Source organism: Tauraco erythrolophus, chromosome 6 (assembly GCF_009769465.1).
Source record: "Tauraco erythrolophus isolate bTauEry1 chromosome 6, bTauEry1.pri, whole genome shotgun sequence".
Lineage (NCBI taxonomy): Eukaryota > Metazoa > Chordata > Aves > Musophagiformes > Musophagidae > Tauraco > Tauraco erythrolophus.
Genome location: NC_141470.1, coordinates 27,558,033 through 27,579,088, shown reverse-complemented (window position 1 = coordinate 27,579,088; position 21,056 = coordinate 27,558,033). Strand labels below are relative to the sequence as shown.

General features: G+C 53.2%; 1 protein-coding gene across 1 annotated transcript in view; it reads right to left on the bottom strand.

Moving 5' to 3' along the window:
- The window catches only part of MYRF (myelin regulatory factor), a 60,224-nt gene that overhangs the window by 25,561 nt on the left and 13,607 nt on the right, over positions 1–21,056 (bottom strand). Inside the window, exons 2-4 of the mRNA XM_086612962.1 lie at positions 7,644–7,731; positions 6,492–6,821; positions 2,837–2,898 (exon numbers count right to left, since the gene is read on the bottom strand). Coding sequence (XP_086469088.1) covers positions 2,837–2,898; positions 6,492–6,821; positions 7,644–7,731 — 480 coding nt within the window. The remainder of the gene's footprint in view (positions 1–2,836; positions 2,899–6,491; positions 6,822–7,643; positions 7,732–21,056) is intronic.

Sequence of the window (21,056 nt, the reverse complement as noted above, 5' to 3'; positions counted from 1 at the left end):
GAGAACTTGCTTGTTTTTTTTCTTTTAATTTAAACCAGAAGGAGACTTTGATCTCTAAATGTAAATAAACAAAAAGGGACATTCAAATGGGATTCTACCTTTCTCCTCCCCTATTTGGAATTAGATACTAAAGCCATGCTATGATTGACTATATCACCACCAAGAGAATTCTTGGTGTGAGGAGGGGTATGCAAAGCCCTCTCTCTTTCTGCAGCTGCTTAGGCCTCCAGCTAGCTGCAAGCTCCCAGCACAGCAACACCAGTGCTCAGCCAAGGGCTTTAACCGAAACCAAAATATTTTTGGAGGCTAAATGCAAAAGTAAAGTGCGTAAAGTAAAGCAACATGATTGAATCTCACCCAACATACCCAGAGAATGACTAGAAATTAGTGATTTGACCAAAGGAAATGATATGAATCTTTTTACTAAAGAAAATACAGGCGTTGGTGCGAAAGTTGGTGTGCTGGCAAGAGTCGTACAGGCTCAGTGCTCATCTCAGACGGAGCAGAACATGATTTTTGTATTCTCTGAACTCGGGTGTTTGCATGACACTGCCTACAGCATGGAAGGACTGGTCACACTAGTGACTGTCCCGGTGAAGTTTTAACACCAGTCTCATCAGAACTCAGCCATAACGACATGATTAAGTGCCTGCTCCAAACTTTCGGTGAATAGTCAGTGTTGGCATCATTTCAGCAGCTGATTTTACGTTTTAATGCACCTTAAAAAAGACTGAGTTTGTGCCATGAGCAAATGGAAGGCAAAGATCTGAGTGGGGTGAATTGCAATGATCTCGTATTCCAGCTTCTCTATTCTCACTGCAGAAGCTGTAACGAAGGGAAGGTACCTGCTGGGTCTTCGCCAGGCTGCTTCCCTAAGCAGGTGCCACCAGTCAGCCTTGAGCCATACACTGGCCTGGGTGGACTTTGGTCTCAAAATAACCAGTCTGTGGCTGACTAATGAGGCCAAAGCACTCGACCAGGAATCAGAAAACTCCTCCCGATGCAAGGTCTGGAAAAGTGAAACGTATTTATGCTGAGCCCTCCTACTGAACGCTGCCGGGGCAGGGCCACTTCCACCCCTTCACCCATTCTGCCCCCTTCAAAGGCTTTCTGCTGCCCGCCAAGATCTCTCAGCGTCCTTTTCCAGCACACATCAAGCTGGATTCCTCTGCCAGCTCCCAGGCAGGGTCTTGCTCCCAGGGAGGAGGGGAGGTCTCCATCCTCAGGAGTTTGGAGATCACAACCAAAGAGCAGCCTTGCTTTCATACAATGGCTGGGGCTGACAGGTGACATCCTGGGATGTATCCTCTCTGCTTTTCAGCCAGGTAGTGATGGTACCGGGCACGACATTCCCCTTACCCAGCTCTGCTCCCGCCATCCTGACAAGCACTCAACTTCCATCCACGTAACTGGGAGCAAAGACCAGCACAGCTCAACAACGCAACTGGCCACGCAGCTTTGGTCCCGCTCAGCCCAGCTGCTGGCTACAGCTTCCAGCAGCCTCAGAACAACCCCCAGAGCCCAAGCCCGCGCAGAAGGACAACCGCTTCAGGGCTGGGAGAGGAGCCTTGCATCCATCCTTGCGAAACGCTGCAAGAATGCATCTTTACAACATCTTAAGTGAATGTCCTGACCCTGCAGCATGGTGGCTCGGGCACAAGCTGGGAGACCTCATGCAGCTTTCAAGGGACAACTCAGGCACGAGTGTCCGAGAACGTGCCTTCGGACAAGATGCGTCTTCACCGTGTCCACAGCACATTGCAATGTCCACATGCTTCTAACCGGGGTGGGGTCAGAGGCTGATGCATTTGCCAAATGCAGGACCCATGCTCTGTGCTCCCAGCTCCAGGGAAAAACCAGGTCCAGGGATCGAATCCATCCCTTGCGAGGAAGGAGCTGCTTTGCGGGTGCTCTCCGGAGCCTCCTCTCCTCCCCGAGCAGAGGTGCTGCTGCTCTGCCAGCACGTCAAAGCAGCTCTCCCCATGGTGAGCAACCCAGCCTCTTTGTTATATTTAAGGAAGGGCCAGGAGGAATTCCAGGGATTTTTTTTAGCAAGATAAACAGAACTCTTGACCTCTTCCATCAGAAAAAAAAAAGAGCAGGCACTGTTCCTGGTGGGGACTGGGCTGGAGCCTGAGGAAGAGGGTGCTGCTGCTGAGGGGGAAGGGAGACCAGAAGCAACCTTCCTTCCTCCCCAAGGAGTTTCTTCCACCGTAGAGCAGTGAAGGTCACCAGAGGAACCAAATAATGCTCGGTGACTTACCCAGGGGGGCCTGGCAGTGACCTCGCCTGCACCTGGGGGGACCCAGCTCCCTCTGCCCTTTGCAGGGGGAGCAGAAGACCCCCTGGAATCAGCTGGCCCCACTGGAAGGGGAGGGAAGGGCTGGGAAGGAACTTACTGCTGAACGGCGGGTTCATTTCTGTCTCCCCAAGCCAGGCTCCATTTCAGGGACGCGCTTACACTCCTTGCCTTTCGCTCACCCGAGGTGGAGGGCAGGACAAGGAGGCTTTCAGGCTCCACATCCCACCCTGCCCGGGGATAAGCCACAGCGCCGATCTCTGCCCGTGTCAGTGGATTCCCACCTTGCCTTCTCTCCTGGTCCCTCTCTCGCTTGCTCTCCCCCTCACAAGACCAGCAGCAGAACAATAGGCGAAAGTCTAGGGATATTTACTAACTGATAATCTCCCCACGTATTGCAGCCGCCTGTTTTCTCCCGTCTGATAAAGATTTCAGAGCCAACCACTTTCCCAGAACAAAGAGGGGGAGGGATGTTGGATTTGGGGTTTGGATTTTTACTGTTTTTTCTCCCTCTTTCTCTCTCTTTTAAGCACTTACCATTCACCTGCTGAGGGGAGTAGGCTTCTGATCCAGAGTCTGGGGGAGAGTCAGGTAAAGTGCTGCAGAGCAATGGGGAAAGAGAAGGGAAGGCCATTTTAAACCAGCTTCCAGCACAAGCCATAGGTCCAGTTTGATCAAAGCACCCTCCAGGCTCTGCTCGGAAATCCCAGCTGCGCCTGCAGCAGATCCCCGTTACCCCAACTGCATCCAGCTGACGAGCTTGGGACTTCCATAGCTGTCATTGCTACCCCACTCCCCCACACGATTCCCTGGACCTCAGGAGCAGGGACAGACATTTTGCTGACCTGTCAATGAGACCTCAAGTTAAAAGAAGCCAAACAGAAATTTATCTGTGCTTCACCATGGGTAAATGGAGGCTCTGAGGAAGCTGAGCTGGGATCTAATGCACGAAAGCGAAGGCTGGGAAGCCCACGGGATGGATTCTGCCTTGTGACCTGTACGAACCTGAGCACCACCACAGCTGCTGGCTGTATCACCCTGGCTTTACTCCGACATCACCAGGAGCAGGATTTGGCCCTGGCTGAAAAATGCAACCAAATAAAGGGGGAAGCTCTCAGCTGCCCACACCAGCACACCCATGGCTTGGGGACGGCAGGGCTGAGGGCTAGCCCTGCCGTGTGCGGTGGCAGTGGAGACGCACTGCAAAGAGCTGGGGAGCTCCTGCATCCTTCCTTATTTTACCTCGAGCCAGTAGGGACTCCAGGCAGCTGGGCTCTTCAGCCATTTCCAAAGCACCTCCTTAGCAATTAATTTCTTTTTCTTTTCTCAGCACCTCCTCAACATGCATCCCTCCCCTGCAGCAGAATCTGAGGCCTCACACATCTTCAGGCGCAAGTAAAATTTCCACCATCCTGGTGCACAAGTAAAGGGCTTGCTCGTCTTCAGACATCGGTTCTTCTCTAGCAATGTTTTGGAGATCAAACACATGAAAAAGTTGAGGCCCTGCTCCCAGCTGGACTGAGCCATGGTCACTGCAAGGCAGAGCTACAGCAGAGACCAGTAGGGAGACAGCGGATCCGGTGGCTGGAGCAGACGTCGCCTATGCTCTAGAGAAAGACTCACTTTGCCTTAGCGTTTGTGATATGCTCTGCCCTGCAGAGATCTTTGCCAGGGAGATACCTTGTCTGCCCATTTGTGTCTGCTCCATTGCCAGTGACACACAGCCCCAGCAGGTTTCAGCAGTCCCAGCAGCTCGGCAAAGTCTGCTCCTTCTAAGACAAAGGTGGCTGTTTTCCTCCCTGTCTCCTGACACCTCCTGTTTCCTCATCACAAACGGATTCTCAATGGGGATCCTTTCCATTCCCTTTTTACACCCATTAGCTTTGTGGCTGCAAAATAATCCCACACAAACCAATGCTTCTTGGAGGAAAGCTGGCCAAAAAGCAAACAAGGCCCTTAGAGCTGCAGGGGAGGCCTCCCTGCACCTCTCCACATGCACCTCTCAAACTGCTCCTGACGGCACCCACAGGTCAGTTGCCAACCAGGACACCGACCAGGACCTTCCTGCACCAGAGGAGCCCAAGACCCCATAAGTGAGTTCTCCATAATAAATGGTACACAGAAGGAGCTGGAGACGGATGAGGTAGGGTAACCCTGTCAAAGAGCCCCTCACCATCCTTCCTTCATCCTCTACCTTCACTTGCAGCACCTTTCCAGCACTCCTCTCCTACACTTGGTCTGGAGCATCTATCACAGCCTTATTTCCAGGTTCCTTGCCACGCTGGCCATGACTTCATACTGTATTTCTTATTCATTTATCAGGATCTGTGCTTCAGCAAGCCAAGGTTTGGGCCAACAACAAAGGGTCCAAGACAATCCAGTGAATCCTGCATCCTATTCTGTGATTCTGGAGGCTGGGAAAGGCCTTGTAGCAGAAAGATGGACACTGCAGGATTCACATAGGGAGGTAATGTGGATTGCCCAGCCTAAGGGAAGGGTTTGTTGGTATCCAACATACAAGACATTGCTCCTCCAGGAAAGCCTAGTACAACGGAGAACAGTCATTCTGGGGTACTGAAGAAATGCTGTCATCAAAACTTATGCAGTTCGTCTACACTCAAACCAAGGTCCTCCACCTCCAACAGCAAAATATGATCCTATCTCATGAGTCCTCCATCCCGGCAAATGCCAGATGCATGTAGAAGAAAGGGACATGACAAGGCATCACGTCATGCTTTTAGGCATGGTTCCCTCTAAGCTGCATGTGGCCTTCCGGGTACACGGCAAGGGAGAACTCCCTGGTCTGGGAATAAATAAGGGCAGATTTGTTTAGCTTGTCTCTTCCTGGAAGATGTTTCCAAGTTCATCCAAAGGGCCAAAGTAATCCCAGTGGAGCTGCATTACAGCTGAATCATTTGTTCAGTGTGCTTGAGGCTTCCAAACTGGGCATCGCCACGCCATACTTGCTGGCACACTAGAGGGCACAAGGCAGAGGAAGAAAAGCCAGGAAGAAGGTGTCTTGCAGACATGAGCAGTCCGGGGGCTATCCTGGCCTCCTTGTCCCTTCCATCCACCATCTCCAGTGGAGAGGGCACAGAGGTCGGCTGTGCAGAGAACGTGTCAAGGGCCACTCATTGCCTGTGCTAGAGAGAAGGTTGGACGGTGGCACAGCTCCTCCTGGTATGACCACTGCAACTGTCAAGGCCTCCTGCTGATGAACACACTGCTGCAAACTTTTGATTTTCATCTGTCCAGCTTCAGATCATCTTCTTGTTTCACTCCCCTATGGCTAGCGAAGAGCAGCATGGATCAGAGAGGTGCATGAGGACGAAGAGCCCAGATGTGTTCTTCCCTTTGGATCTTCAGGCAGTAAAGCTTTATGCACCCAGCTCCTACCCCAGACACCACTGCAGGCTATACCACTCTCTGCTGACGTGGTCTCTGTTTGGCCTTTCTGGCCACTGCAGATGGCAGCTGCCATGTCACTGTGCCCTCCCAGCTGCCAGGGTCGTTTCCTTCCAGCCTGCTCCAGAAAAGATCATCCAAGAGAGCAGGAGCCACACCTTTTCTCCTCCCAGGACTAATTGTCTGTTCAGTCCATCCGCAATACTAACCCCAGTCGTCTCTTTCCCCTTCACCAGGATTGCATCCAGAGCTCATTCCAAGGAGTACCAATCCAGCTCAGATACCACCTCTTTCTTCTTTTGAGTGGAGCATCTAAACATCAGGCAGAGAGCAGGACATCTCTCTGCCAATTTAGTTAACATCTTCCCTGGGCCAGCGATAGGAACATCCTGGAGACCGAATTTTGTCTTGTTAAAATTTATTCTGTGTCTCTTCCTTCGTAAAAGAATACAATACTACACATTCTTCCATCACACACTTGCAGATGTGCAGTGTGGATATCCTGGTCACCCAGAGCCAACAGCTCTACCATCACCTGCAGACGTGGAGAACGTTACTGATCCTCTCTAACTCAATGCATACAGACAAGATCTAAAACAACAACCTTCAGGAAACTTCAGACCCACACTTGTAAAAAAGCACGTCTGTGAAGCCAGTGCTCAACACAAGTGACGCTGCGGCAGTTAAGGCACTGTGGGACAAACTACACCAACCCTCCAAGCCCCACCAGCCTGGAGGAGCACTTGTCCCACCATTTGTCCTTGTTCTGCCTCCCCAGCCACACTACCCAGGTGCGTAGGAGGCCTTGGGCTCTGATTTGATTGGAGGGACCACGTTGTTTAGGCAGTGGCCACCAAGGTATAGCCCTTGGGCATCCACCATGCCATTGTTGTTATTGCAGTTGAGGTGAGCACCGTAGCTGGGTCCACAAGGGTTGGCCAGAAGAGGACCATGCCGAATTGGGATCTGGCTGCCCGGGGGAGGAAGGTGGAGGGAACCGTTGGAAGTGGGGTTGGTCACATTGGCGATGGAGCTGGCAAGAGGCGCGTTGATGGTGGTGGAGCTGGAGGGCTGGGGGTGTGCATAGCTGGCTGAAGCAGGGATGTCAGGGAAACAGCTGAGAGAGAGAAGGGGACAACCTCAGCAGAGGGACAGGTAGGTGGTACTTTCTGCCCACCCCTCCCCTCCCCAGCCATACAGCAATGGGGACGGAGCCACTCAGGTGCTCTGGGACACCCAGAAAACAGCAAAACAGGCTAGGCATTGTGGTGGCACCAGCAGGAGCGTACAGGGAGGCAGGTCAGTCACCTGGGTTGATGAAACTGATGCAACCCCAAGGGTGTAAAATCCACCCATGGAGCTGTAAAGACCAGAAGTGCCCAGGACACCAAGCTCAAAGCTTGTGAAGGCAGCAGGAGGCAGCAGGATCTGCTCACTGTGCGTCAGCTTACAGACTAGCACAGGGAAGACCCACAGAATCCCGCTCCCACCCTGTGGTCCAGAATTGCCCCCGGCTGCTATCCGAGTCTGATCCCCACCTCTTTGCGAACGTCAGCTCACACACGGAGATCATTCCCTTCTCTGCACTCCTGTTTCACTGTGGATTTAACCTTTCACACTGAGATCCCGGCGCTTGCTTTCCCGTTGCTCAAATTAAGGAAAAGTCTTTTGTGGTGCCCTTGGGAGGGGAAGAGGGTATAGAAGAGATGGGGAGGAAATCCAAAAGGCAAGAGGCCAGGATGAGACAGAAGGAAGAACTGGAGACGAGCAAGGGAGCAAAGAGCAACAGAGGAGGACTCTGGGAGGGACAGAGGCGCAGGCAGGGTGCACAGTGATTTCTAAATGATTCCTCGAATTGCAGGTCTGGAAATTGTCACCATCCCTCCACAGAAAACAACAGTGAATGCTGCTCTTGCTGCAGAGCAAGGGAAGCACTTACATATCTGGTGAGTCCTCCTTGCTGATGTACTCTTCCAGGATGCTAGTGTCGATGTTAGACGGTTCCAGAGCTCCATTAATGTCGTGGCCTGCGAGGGGAAAGGAGGTGGAAGCATGAGCCATGAGAAGGATACAAAAGGCCCTTGCTTCGCAGGTCAAAAACACCACCAGACCTTTGCGGAGTCAAGAAATTGATCTGAGAATGTCAGCAGATCCTTGGTTGGAGGTCTGCCATCTGTCCATACCCATCTGCATCCCAGCGTAAAACCAGACAGAGATGGGGCACGTGGGACAAGCCAGGGTGGTATTACCACCTGGGAAGCCGGACACACAGGTGGGGTCTGTCTACAGCAATTTGCAAGCCATGCTCTGGCTGTGGGACACGTGGGGTTCCCGGGGCCAGGCTCAGGACATGTGGCAGAAGGGAGATCACGGGGTCAGGCCTGAGCTATGCAAGAGCACGAGAGCCAGGTCTTGCCCTACCGCCACCAACTTGGCAACAGCTTTGTCAGCGGAGCTGCAAGAGCCGCTGGCCTCGCCGGGGCCAATGGAGGGGCTGCCCTTTGCCGGCCACCAGAGAGAGCGATCCCTGCAGTGGCAGAGCTGCCAGTGTGTGCTCAGGGGGTGCTCTGGGAAAGCTGGTTTCCTTCCTTCCCTTTGGAGCCTTGCCTCCGCTTTGCAGAATGCGCTGTAATTTCTCCGCCGCTGCCACGACAGCTCTGGATCAGCTCCCAGCCCTGAAGGAGCCTTTCCACCCTCTCCTCTCCCCGCACAGTGGACTTCCCTCTCCTTTCTCCTGGAGGGTTCCTCCTCCCCTCTCCTGTTCTGGGGAAGCTGGGCTGGGTTTTGTTGACAGAAAGCGCTTTTTATCTGTCTCTCTGAAGTGGGAGTCTGCAGCCCTCTGGGGTCGGTGCCAGCCCTCGGTGCCAAAGACACTGCCAAGAAAGTGGAAGAGAAGACCCAGTTCCCCCCCAACCTTTCCGAGCTCAGATAACGAAGATGGCCCTTCCTGAAAGATCCTGCAGCTCCGCGTTAAAGCACGACGTCCCTTGCCCAGAAGAAGACCTGACCCCACCTCCCTCCCCGCAGACCATGCGCTGGGGAAAGGTCAGCCACTGAACCGCAAAACCCAGGACGGGGGTTTCAGCCCACCCCCGGCCAATTGCAGCTCTCCCCTCTGCAAATCCCTTTCATACCAAGACAAGCAAATCGGCAGAAATAAATCCAGCCAGGAATTCTGCCAAACGGACAGGGTGTGTTTGCGGATAGAGGGATCTCTCCCTTAGTAACCCTGGCTAGAGGGGAAAAAACCTGGATAGCTGCTCACTCGTGAGACACCTAACCCTTTGTGCACCACATGCCTCTGCAGCAGAGCCCGGGGCCTCGGAGGAGAAGGTGGTGATGTTCTCTCATGTGAACTCCTGCTACGAAAGGATGCATCTGGAGCAGGGACACGTGATGCTGCTGCCAGGCTGGCATCGTGGTGGGAAGAGGAGAGGGCAGGCAGAGTGTATGAGGCCCGGAGCTGTGCCAGCACCTCACTTATAGAGTCGCAGACCCCAGGTCAGCACAGGGGTACTCCTTTGTGACAGCCACATCCTCTCCTGAAGTTGCAGTGACATGCTAGCAACCATGTCGTTGTCCTGCTTTGAGTTATGGTTGACTGGAAGAGCTCACGAATGACCAGTACCGTGAGTGGTTGTGTCCCTCGCTCAGCCCCAAGGACCTCTGCTATAGCCTGCTCCCGATACTTCACCACATGTGGCTCTATCGAGGCACCTCTTCTACAAGCAGCCGCGCCTTGGCCACTGTGACCCCTTAACATTGGCCAAAACCCCTCTGCCAGGGGATGAGCGCTCCCCCCTCTCCTTTGCCTAGCTCTTGGCCAAAGAGACCATGCTATACATCACACGATGTATTGGCAAACATCTGCCACAAAAAGCTATCAGAAAACTGGTCTTCGTCCCAAGTCCCAGGGTTGGGACCCAGGTTCAAAGAAATAAAAAAGGTACTTTACCAATTTGCTGCCTTTCCACAAGCTACCGAGCCTGCCCAAGAAAAGTCTGACCCCAGTGGGTTTCCCTCACACCTCCAAACTCCAGGAGCTTCTCCATGGCAGAAGAGGAGCCCAGGACCTATCCAGGAAGGACAGGAGGCCATCAGAAAGCGATGTGCTGGGCTTTTCTATTTATTTGCTACCTGGTCTTAAAAGTCACCTTCAGGAGCCCTCAGCTGAGACCCAGACGAAGGGTGAGATAAGCACCGTGACGCGAGAGGTGTGTCAGCTGTGCTGCTGTGGAGCTGAGACGTGATAACAGCCATGGTGGGGTCTGGCCACACACATGCGATGGGAAGGGGCTGCCCGCTGAAAATAAAGGACTTTCCTCTGCTTGGGTACAGAGGCACTCGCACCAGCTATGGTGAATCGGGCATGTCAGGGCAGTGGGTCTTGCTGGCAAACCTGCCCAAGGAACATCCCATCGCCCGTAGCTTCCACGCAGGCTGGGCTCTTACCGAAAGCCAGCTTAGGTGATTAATAAAAAGCTAATACTTCTCCATAGAGTCACGAGCTCCTAACGACACCAGCAACACTCCCTCCCCCTCCAAAGTAGGGATTAGGAGGAAGCAGGAAGCCACCAAGGAGGGACCCTGGCAGGCTCAGCACCCATGGCTCCGCACCAGACAGACTCCCACGATACCTTGTCCCAGCAAAGAGACAGAGGAGCCCAAGGAAGCTCTGAGCTCCTCCATGCTGGCAGCATTTGCCATCTCACTGTGGGAAGAACATCAGCGATTCCCATACAGCATCTCCTGTCTACGGCCCTGCCTCTGCACCAGTGCCTGCTCCAAAGGGTACACAAGAGCTCTCATCACTGGTAACCCCTTTGATGTCCCCGAAGCTCAGCAGGATGAATTCTGCCTTCCATCGCAGAGCAGGGACCAGGAGAGGTGTCACAGGCACCCGCACAGCTGCCCAAAGAGCACTGTCAGCTTATTAGTGCTCCCTGCACACAATGAACATCCCAGGGCAGGAGAGGACCAAGTAATTCGGCCACTTCTAACACGCTGACCTCCCTGTACAGACACAGAGACTCCTCAGGGCAAACTCCTTCTATTTCACAACTCTTTCAGTCAATGCTGCTGCGAACAAACTCCCAAACCTGCCATGTCCTTCTGTCCTGTCCTCCTCTTGGCCCCCATGTTGCCACTCCATTCTCACACCATGCCCCTCCATCTGCTCCACTTTCCACCCTCTCCCTTGCAAAAGGGTTGAGAAGATCCCCAAAAAGTAAACTTTGCCTGAAGAACAAGAAGATGTTAAACCCACAGCACCCTCCTCGTGAGCACAGCTGGGCAAGCAGAGGCCCCCGTACGTGTGAGAATGTCAGGAATCCCAATGTTTGGACTGGTTTTCCCTGCCTTCCCCAAATCTCTAAACACGATTGACATCCAAACGGAGGTGCTTCCCACACCATCTCCTCCCTGCCCTTGCTCCGACGGTGTGGCTGTGCCAGCTTGTCCCTCCTGGGGATGTCCTCTTGGCTCAGCAACTCGCTTCCGGTCCCGTTTTCAGGTGCTTCACCGCCTCCCGCCTCCCATCAGAGATGGGCACGCGGCCACGGGGCTCTGAAAGAGTTAATGGCGTCTGGCCCCCGTGAGTCGTCATATTTACAGGTCTGAGAGATTAAAACCAGAATTTACCTCGAGTGATAGGCTGATAAGTTTATGGTATTTCTATTTATAACAGTCCCCCCCCAACTATTCTTGCTCTGTTGCCTGTCTCCTAATCACCCATAATCCTGCCTGGGTCACCTGGGGGTGGGAGGAAGGGAGAGAGCTGAAGAACTTCATCCTGGGATCTGCTAACAAGAACCAGATGTGGGAACCTGAAGATGACAATGAGGTCAACCATTTTCACAGGCTGGGGAACATTAGCGAAGGGTGGGGGGACACCAATGACCAGGAGGAGGAGAAGAGGCTGTGTCAAGCCCAGAGCCTCCCTGTGGCACTGAAGCCACGTACCAGGAGGTGAATTTTTGTTCTGGGTTTCAGGGACCCACTGGGGGCTTGAATTACAAATGAAGCACAGTGCTCCGACCCAAGCGCTGCGAAAGCCAGTGAGAAGAGGACTGTGATTAAAATGAACGAAAAGCCATAGACCCCGGTAAGCCTGAGTGCCACACCACTCTGTTCCCTGCCTGGTTCCCAAAACAGACAGGCACAAGCCACAGCCTCCACCATGGGCTGCTCAAAGTCCAGCTGCTTCTCCGAAACACTTGCCTGATCACAGCAGACGTTGCCGGCTGTAGCGCTGCCCCGTGTTCGCTTCAGACAGGACCAGGAGTGCTCCAGCAGCACTGTGGCAGCTGAGCCTCCCGCCCCGTTGCCAGAACAGCAGGGACGGGGACCAGGCGTCAGTAGTCCCAAGGTTTTGGAGGAGTGCTGCTGCACTGCCTTTGAATCGCGGTGGGCAGTGCCCGGGGTGTGGAACAGCAGGAACTGCCTGCAGGAGATGGTGCCACCGGCCCTTGGCTTTGAAGTCCTTAACCTACAGATGGGCCAGGTCCGTTACCCCAACATGTACAAACCTTCATCTGAAACCTGGTGCAAAGGGCTCGTGGCTCGCTCGCCTCCATGGAAGGCCGGGGAGCCATCAGATGCAGCAGAGCAGAGAGAGGAGGCTCACAGATGTGGTGCTGGTGGCACAGCACAGGCGTCTGGAGCAGGTTGGAGGGTCCATAGCTTTTGGGACAGTCCTTCAGTTGGTCACTGCAACCAGCAAAGCACATCCACCTGCCTAAGGACCTCCACTTGGTGTCCTCCCTATGCGAAGCACATTAAGGCAAGGTGCTTATGGGGAAACTGAGGCACAGAGCACCCTGCTGACAAAACCACTGCTGAACAAGGAGGCAATAACAAAATATCGAGCAGGTGCATGGTAGAACGAGACCAGCAGACCCCAGGAGCTCCTAGCTGCTGGTCCTACAGGGCAAGGTATAGCATTCCCTCTGCCAGCAGCTCTCCAGCACTCACTGGAGCAGGTGCCAAGCGTTGGTGGGATACGCAGCAAGCAGCAGAACGAATGTAGCCAGCCTCAAACGCTGGCAGGCATGAAGGTTCACCAGTCATTCCCTGGTACAGCACAGCGTTACCCGTGAAGCTCAGCAGCCACACGCCACGCCAGGGCAGCCAGTGCAGCAGCGAGGTGCAGAGACCTGGTGCAGCCCTGAGCACGTTCCTGTGGCCGTGCACGAGGGGTTGTGCAATCAGCAGCCCGGGCTGCCGCATCGGCACATTCCCGGGGCCTCACGCTACTCAGCACCCCCTTCTTCTTCCTCCCTGTTTATCCTTCGGCCCTGGCGGATTGGCTGCCGGCCTGGCCGCGAGCACGAGGAATCCGTGCCGTGGCTGGCTAACCAAACACCACCTAAGCCCGGGAGCTGCACGGCCGGCGCTCGGCTCCAAACCTACATCCCCATCAGCAAGAGCCCAGCTGGCTCTGCCACATGGGACAAAGCTCGAAGAGCATCCAGTGTGACAGCCCTGCTCTGCTCCGGCTGGGGATGGCATCTCGTGCCTGCCCTCGTGGAGTGGGTCACGGCGAGGGGCCGCAAGAAAATCTCATCCCTGCCCAGAGACCTGGGCTACGCATCTGCCAGCTGGGGAGAGCTAGCTGCAGGGACACAGCTCCTTGCATAAGGGACAGCAGGACAATCCCCCTGTCGCTCCACGTGCTCGACCCTGGGCTGCCCAGAGGGTACAGAGGGGTGGAAATATCCCCTCTGGCAGGAGGGACGGCGCCCCGCAGCCCCTGCCTCCCCCAGATACCAACCCAGCATTCCTCCTTAATTAATGCTCTTTATTACCTGACTGTAACAATAACCAGTCACTCCCAGCAGAAGTGGCTCCTGTAACCTGAGCGGGATGCCGAGCCAGCCCACCCCATCTTCCCCAAAGCAGGACCACCCCAGAGCGAAGCCCTGGCTGTCTGAGACACTGGAAGGGGACCCAGGTCCCCTGCCTGAACGGCAGCACAGTTCTTCCATGGGGTGAGCCCCTCCTCATGCCAACTCTTCTATCATCTTCCTTCGGCCCCTCCAGGAGAGCATGCTGGGCTCTGCATGGGCTCTCAGTGGGGGGAACCTTTACATGGTGCCAACTGCTCTACTTCAGGGGCCTTCACTTGATCTGATGCTGATGGAGCTACGCTGAGCTACACCAGCTGGTTACCCACTGCTAAATACCATCCTTGAGCAGTTTTGGTCGCATTAGGACACCCCTCTCTCGCACACATGCAAACACAGCACATGCCCCTTCCCATCACAAAAGGTAGGGCTGCCCCAGTCAACGCAGAGGTACGACCACCACCCTGTGTCCCTTCCTGGGGACATTCCCTGTCAGGCCATCACCAAGAGGATCAACCTGCCCCTGCAAAGCAATGGGGCAGCTCACACGTCCCCATTCATGCCAGAGCAGAAAACCCAAGATCCAAAGTCACACCAGAAACATGGCCAAGGCTGAGCTCTGGGAATCCGTGGGGCAAGATCCAGGGCTAAGGAGATGGAGGTTCCTGTGAATTTGGGCATTACCCGGAACCTGTGGGCTCCAGGGAGCCTAATTTGGGTGTCACGTATTTGAAAGGAACTAATGAATGGAGCAATTGAGAGGGGCTTTGAACATAGACACAACTCCCCAACATTCTCCATGGAGAGGCCAAGAGTGTACCCAGCCTGACTGTACATCACCTTCTCCTCCCTGGCATCTCTTTTCACTCTCGGTGACCCCTCTGACAGCATTCCTGCTCTCAGTCTAACCCCACTGCCATCCTCTCACTGCTAAGAGGAGAAACTATCCCATGCCAGCTAGGGTGAGACGCAGAGAAAGTGGTGCATCAGGAATGGACATATGGGACAGGTGGGATTTAGCCAAGACCTCAGACTTACCATAGCGAGTAAAAAGTGTTACAGTGGCCAGGAAGACCCTGGAGCAACAACCTGGCTAAACTGTGAACCAGCACCAGTGGCAAAACACTCAGAGTACTGAACCAAACTGAACGTAGGAGGTGCCACCAAACCACGGCCAGCCTGCAGCCCAGTGTCCAGAGCCAGCAGCACCATCTGCAGCAGCATCTCCACGTCCCCCGGGAAGCTCCCTTCTGCTCTCATGCAGGCTCACAGCTCCTTATCTTAGATGCACAGAAGAACGTGTCTGACAAAAGTGCCTTCAGATAAGCTGGAAAGTGTCCCTAACCATTTGATGTGTCCTGGCTCAGGCCCACAGCAACCCTCACACCCAGACCTGCTGCACAGCGTTGCTATTCCTGACATACTAGCAGGAAGGGAATACGAGCCAGTACATATGCCCTGTATAGGTGGAGAGAGAGAGAGATAATGCCCTCTCTCCGATTCCCAGGCCTCGCAGAGGACAAGGTGTGCGGTGAGAGACATCCTGAGAGAGAAGTTTGAGGAGCCAGAGGAAATTATCCCGCTGCACCACAGCAGGTCATGGGCACATCCCTCAGGAAGCCCTGTGGGAAAAGTCAGGCAGCTCCATGCAGAATAAATGACCGAGCCCCATCTTCCCTCCCAAACCTTCCTGCGTTATTCTCTTTCTTCTCCTCCTTCCCACTGCCCTCTCTGGTCTCTCCTCCAGCCACCTCTCAGCACCTTATCCTGTTCCAGCCCCTCTTGAATTTCCTTATCTCCTGCCTCCCTTGTCTCTTCCCTCCCAGAGCCACTCCCTCCAGACCCTCCTAAGTCCCTTCTCCTTCCGGCTTCCACCCTTGTCCTGGCCTCTCCTCCGCCCTTGCCAGCTGTGAACCTTGGCATGGATGGAGCTATTGTCCTCCGGGCATCAGGGCCGAGGAGGAGGAGGGGAAGGTGTGAGAGGGGACACAGTGGCGCGTTTGTGGTGTCCCCGCAGCCGTCAATGCCCTGCTTGTCCATTCATGCACTAAGATGGCAGGAACAGCAGCACCCACACAAGCGTCGCCATTTGGCGGGTCCAAGGTGCCTGCCCAGGGCAACATTGCCCTGTTTGTTTGGAGTCCCGTGGAGGCAGCAGACAACGCCTTTATCTCCCTCTCTGGACGAGGGTCGGAGGGCTGGCAGCAGGGACAACAGGACCAGAGAAGGTCGCTTCACCTGACATCTCAGGAGCTCAGGACTGACAGGGAGGTACCGCTGCACGAGGCTGGCTCTGACTTCACCTAGATGGCAAGTTTGGGGGACAGGAGTGACCTTTTTCTATACAATACACCTACGTGCATGAGCTCCCTGTCACCACCGTGGCAGCGAAGGCCCAGCACGGCTCTTTTCACTATCAGCATAGACTTTCTCCAGTGTGAATTATTACCAGAGAATATCAGCAATACAAGAAAATAAAAAAAAAAATTATTACCAGCTACATACCGGCATTAAGCCGAGACTATGACCCAGCTGCCCAGAGCCTTGGCGTGCTCAGTGGTGATGGGAGAGGCAATAAAGACTCAGAGAGGCAAAGAGACTTGACAAGGGTGCTGGCAGATGGCTCAGCAGTGTCACTGCTGCTCTGCTACTGCCAGGGAGAGAGCCCAGGGACACAGTCCCCAGACACTGACCTCGCTGCAGGGCCACCAACTCTGCTGGGCTTATGGCTCCTGGAAAGGCTCTTAGGAAACTCAGAGATTCAGGAGCCACTCCAGAGACCACTTTCAGCTCAATTCCAAACACCTGCACATCACGCATATGGGGGACTTGGAGCTGCGCTGCCTCTCCTGGAAACACCCCCAGCACAAAACAATCCTTATGCAGGAAGATAATAATCAAACAGCAACAGAATACAAGTTTGCAGGCAGCCAAGCATCGCCTGGAACACCACGTCCAGATCGGGCATCTTGTTCCTCCTTCTAACTGGAAGGCAACAAGGTCTCTCCTGTCCAGCCTGGACAGCCTCCAGAGGAGACTGAATGTAAGAAAGTGATTTATCTAGATGGGACTTTTTGCCAGGGCTCGAGTTGGGCCATCACTACTTTTATGCAACCGACACTGATCTTTCACAAGCAGGAGTGTCAGGTCGTCAGGCTTTTCCTTCTTCTCACACAGCTGGGACCTACAGCCATACTGCGTTTTCTCTCAGTACTACATTGCAATAGCATTTGCTCCAGAATTGACTCCTGTGAAAATCACAAAGGGCACCAAAAGCTTCTTACATCATTAGGTTTCCCCTACCATTGCTGCAGTAAGTCAGAGTCACAGAATGGTTTGGGTTGGACGGGACCTTAAAGATCATCTAGTTCCAACCCGCTGCCATGGGCAGAGACATCTGCCACTAGATCAGGTTGCTCAAAGCCTCATCCAACCCGGCCTTGAACACTTCCAGGGATGGGGCAGCCACAACTTCTCTGGGCAACGTGTTCCAGCGCCTCACCACCCTCAGAGGGAAGAATTTCTTCCTTAGATCTGATCAAAATCTCCCCTCTTTCAGTTTAAAGCCATTGCCCCTTGTCCTATCACTACATGCCCTTGTAAAAAGTCCCTCTCCAGCTTTCACTGGAGTCCTGCTGCCCACATGGCACAAACCTCCCAAGGCCGCTTCCAGGATCTAAGAGCAGAGCAATGCGGCCAAGAGAATGGACCAGTCAAGCACCCAGGTACAGGGGAGTCATTTTTTTCCCCAAGGAGAAGATTCAACATATCCTGCTTCAGTGGTCCAAGTCTTACTCGGCAGCTGTGGAGCGTAATTGGTGTGCTTGTAGGTACTACTGCAGCCAGCGCATACTGGGCGAGCAAGCAGCTTTGGGTCATGTAAATGGTCCAGTGAGGACCCTCCTGCTTTGCTGCTTGGCTTCTGTTTAGGGTTGATTCATGAGCTGATGTGCCCTGCTTGAAAGTTCTTGCCCTCCTTGTGCTCCTGAGAGAGGAAGAGACTGAAGGACGCAGTGAACACTATTCCTCTCCGATTTCATCATCTGAAGACTATACCAACCATTATATCCCTGAATCATGCAGACCACAGAGTTCTACTCAGGTTGTCCCCCACCAAACCCAGAGTTTCTTGCTGTAGAGGACACATCCTTTGGACAGATGCAATTGTGAATTAGGCTACACCTAATTAATTCATCTCCCTGAGGAAGGGGCCACACTATTCCATTTCTACCCTTAGTCTCATCTTAGTTCACAAGATGTATCTCCAGACCTTTAACTACCAGACTGAAGAGCCCTCCGCTTCAAGAAAGCTACTTTTCAACAAGTGTTTGGGGACTAGCTCAGTCACCTTCATGCTTTGCCTTTTCCTGAGCTAAGCTAAGCTTCTCTAGCCACCCACAATAAATAACAAGTAATGATGCAATTAAAATAATTATTTAAAAAAAAATCTCTAGGGATTACTGCCATGATGGTTATTTCCAATAGGCTTTCAGACTGAAACTGAGGTGTTCTTTAAAAAAAACAAATTGTTGTTTGCATTTTCTGACTAACTGTGAGCTGTCTCCTGCACTGGAACATAGTTCCTGCACCAAGGATTTAGCAAACAGTTACCAGACAATACAAATCAGATACCAAACGTGCTGCTTGGATCCCATCCACCCCGCAAGCTCTCTGTGTGTTCTGGGTCTCACTTCAAAGCAGCGTGCTGCCTGGAGCGGTACAAACCAAGAGGGAAGGTGCCTGGCACGCTGCTCAAGGATGCCGTGCAGGGAGGGCGCATGGAGGAGAGGATGAGGAGGTCACCCTGGGTCCGGGGAGGTGGGAGGCACCAACTGCATACATTCCCGCAGGCAAAACAGCTCCTCAGGCTCTTGATGGCGCAGAACGAGTCATCTCCATCCTCCAAGTGGAGGCAAATACTGGCACTGAAATACAGATGAGATGTGCCCAAAGCGAAATAAACCTCAGGGCAGCGCTGCCCGAGCTGCGGGCGCAGAAGCACAAGAGACGGATGATGACAGGTAAGACCTTCTCGCAAAGGACCGAGCGCAGAAGACGAGGAACGTCAGGGACCTGTGAAGTAAACTGAGAGCCCTCTCCTGGTACCTGGCCCGAGTAGACTCTGGGACCATCCCTCCTCTGCTCTCTCCATCTCCCTCCAGCGCAGAGGACAATGAGGCAGTTACTGCTGCTTCCCAGCATCGCTCACCCAGCTCCTTCCACCAGAGCCAAGTTCACATGTTGCTGCTGTTTTAAAGCACCTGCTGGGAAAAGCAGCGTGTAGGTCCTGAGCGAACAAGCCTGTCTTGCTGCCAGCCAGAACTGTGACAAAGAGCTGAGTTATGAAGGAAGAGTGGGAAGGCAAGGAAATCACACAAATCGTTATGAGTCATTAGATCAATAGATTAAAAGCCTCTTAGAGCCTTCTGTCCGGGCCAGCGTAAGGTCATTCATTCCCAGCTTGCTCCTTGGGGCTCTGGCCCGTGCGTCTGGACTTTCATCACTTCCATTCGGGAGCCAATGCTGCAGCCCCACACTCCTCCAAGTCTGCTGCCCTCCCAGAGCCCGACCTGAATGCTCCCATTCTCATTGCCCCTCACCACCAGTGCCCCTTGTGCTAAACAACACGAGGATTTCACAGCTGGGCCATTCACTGTCTTCTAACCACAACTGCTCACAGGCCAACTCCTCCAGTCCTGACTACCAGCAGCCTGACATTATCCATCTCCGGCGGCTGTCCCCAGCCTGCACACAATTCCCGTGCTATTGCTTCCTGTTGCCACTCCAGCATCTGTCGCAGCCGGCAGCAGGGAGGCTGTCTCTCTCCCTTTAACTATCTATGTATGGAATTTATTTTCCCCCAGATGCATCTTCTTTTGCTTTCCCCAAAAACGAGGGCCCCAGCTGGGCTGAACCACAGCAGTCGGGCTGACTTCATGGGAAACGGAGCAGAAAACCTGGTCTTCCTGCAAAATCCGCTTTTCATCTTCTCACTCAAAGCTTGTGGTACCGGCAGCATCTTTAGATTCCTAAATACACTTGTTATCGAGGTGCCTCCGTAAAATGTGCTCTGAGGTCTGCTGGGCTAGATGTTGTCAATTCAAATATCAGCCAGACAGCCCCTGCCCCGCAGCGTTCACAGCCTTGAACTTCTCCAGTGTGTTTCACTTAATTCCAAACAACATCCTGATTAGAAACCTCCCCTGAACAGAACCGACAGGGAGAACCTGAGAGCAAACACCGCCTCACTGATGGAGCTAAAATACAGCTGTTATATAGAGACATCAAAGAGCAGAGGGGGTTACTGGCAGAGACCCCCAGGGATTGGTACCTGGGCCAAAGCCATTCAGCATTTTTTTTTATCGCTGCTCTCCACTGGCGAAGTTTGAAGGTGGCACGCGTATTGGTGGGATAGCAAAGAAAGGAAAAAAAGCAAAATACTCATTCTTACAGAATGTCTTGAATCACCTGGTAAGTGACAGCAGCCTGTCTGCTGCATAATAACAAAGCAAAAGGCAAGAGAATCACCCAAAGTTGCATGTACAGGCTGGGAAACACTTGGAAAAAAAAAAAAGACTCAATGAAAGGCTCCAGTTTTCAGGAACAACCGCAGCCACGCAAGCCCTTGACACGACATCGTAGCTCTGACAGCAACTGCAGAGTTTTCCATGCACATGATGGAGAAGAAAATGGAAAAACGGTCCTGGCTTTTCTGCATACCACTGCTGGAATCCATGGCCCACCTCGGTTTGTCTGGAAGAAGGCATGGAAATACTCGAGAGACTTTAGAAAAGGTCGAAACAACGCTGCTAGGGATGCACAAGAAGCTTTACAAAAGTCCCTGTCTGGTCTGTTATCACCAGGAGGTTGAGCGGTGCTTGAATCCTCATGTATATGAGCTCACGTTGGAGAAAGCAGCCTGCTAGAAGGGAGTTTCAGCCTCATGGAGAGGATATGGCAGTTGGAGTGCAAGATTTGAGCATGTCAGCCACGAAACAAGACGTTGCTCATAGCAGGAGACAACAGCTTTGCCAGTGAGGTGAAACATGCAGGTCAGGGATCATCTGCTCCTCCATGCTTGCAAAGCACAGCCACAGCAGACCCATGGCCCTCACGTCTGACTGCAATAAATATGAATGTTAACGTTACTGGTCACCATCTTTTGGAAAGTATAGAAAAATTACTTTCAAAGCAATGCTCTAGGAGCAATTCTACCTCTCAGATATCTTGGTGGCCCCTCCTAGTTGTAAGGCCCACACACAGAGGCAGCAGACGGTGTCTCAACAGATATAAGAAGCTCAAGGAGACAAACCAACTTTCTCAGCACAGGAAACCACAACCATGGCCCTCTCACTGTTCAAGTTCTCCACACCATTGAGCTACGGACAAAGGTTTCAGAGCTAATCACTCAGTGATTAGAAGCCAATTTAGGATTTTCAGCAGAACATTTTGGACACTATTTTCCTTTTTCCTTATCCCCACTGTAGTTCACTGACCCTCCTGAGAGA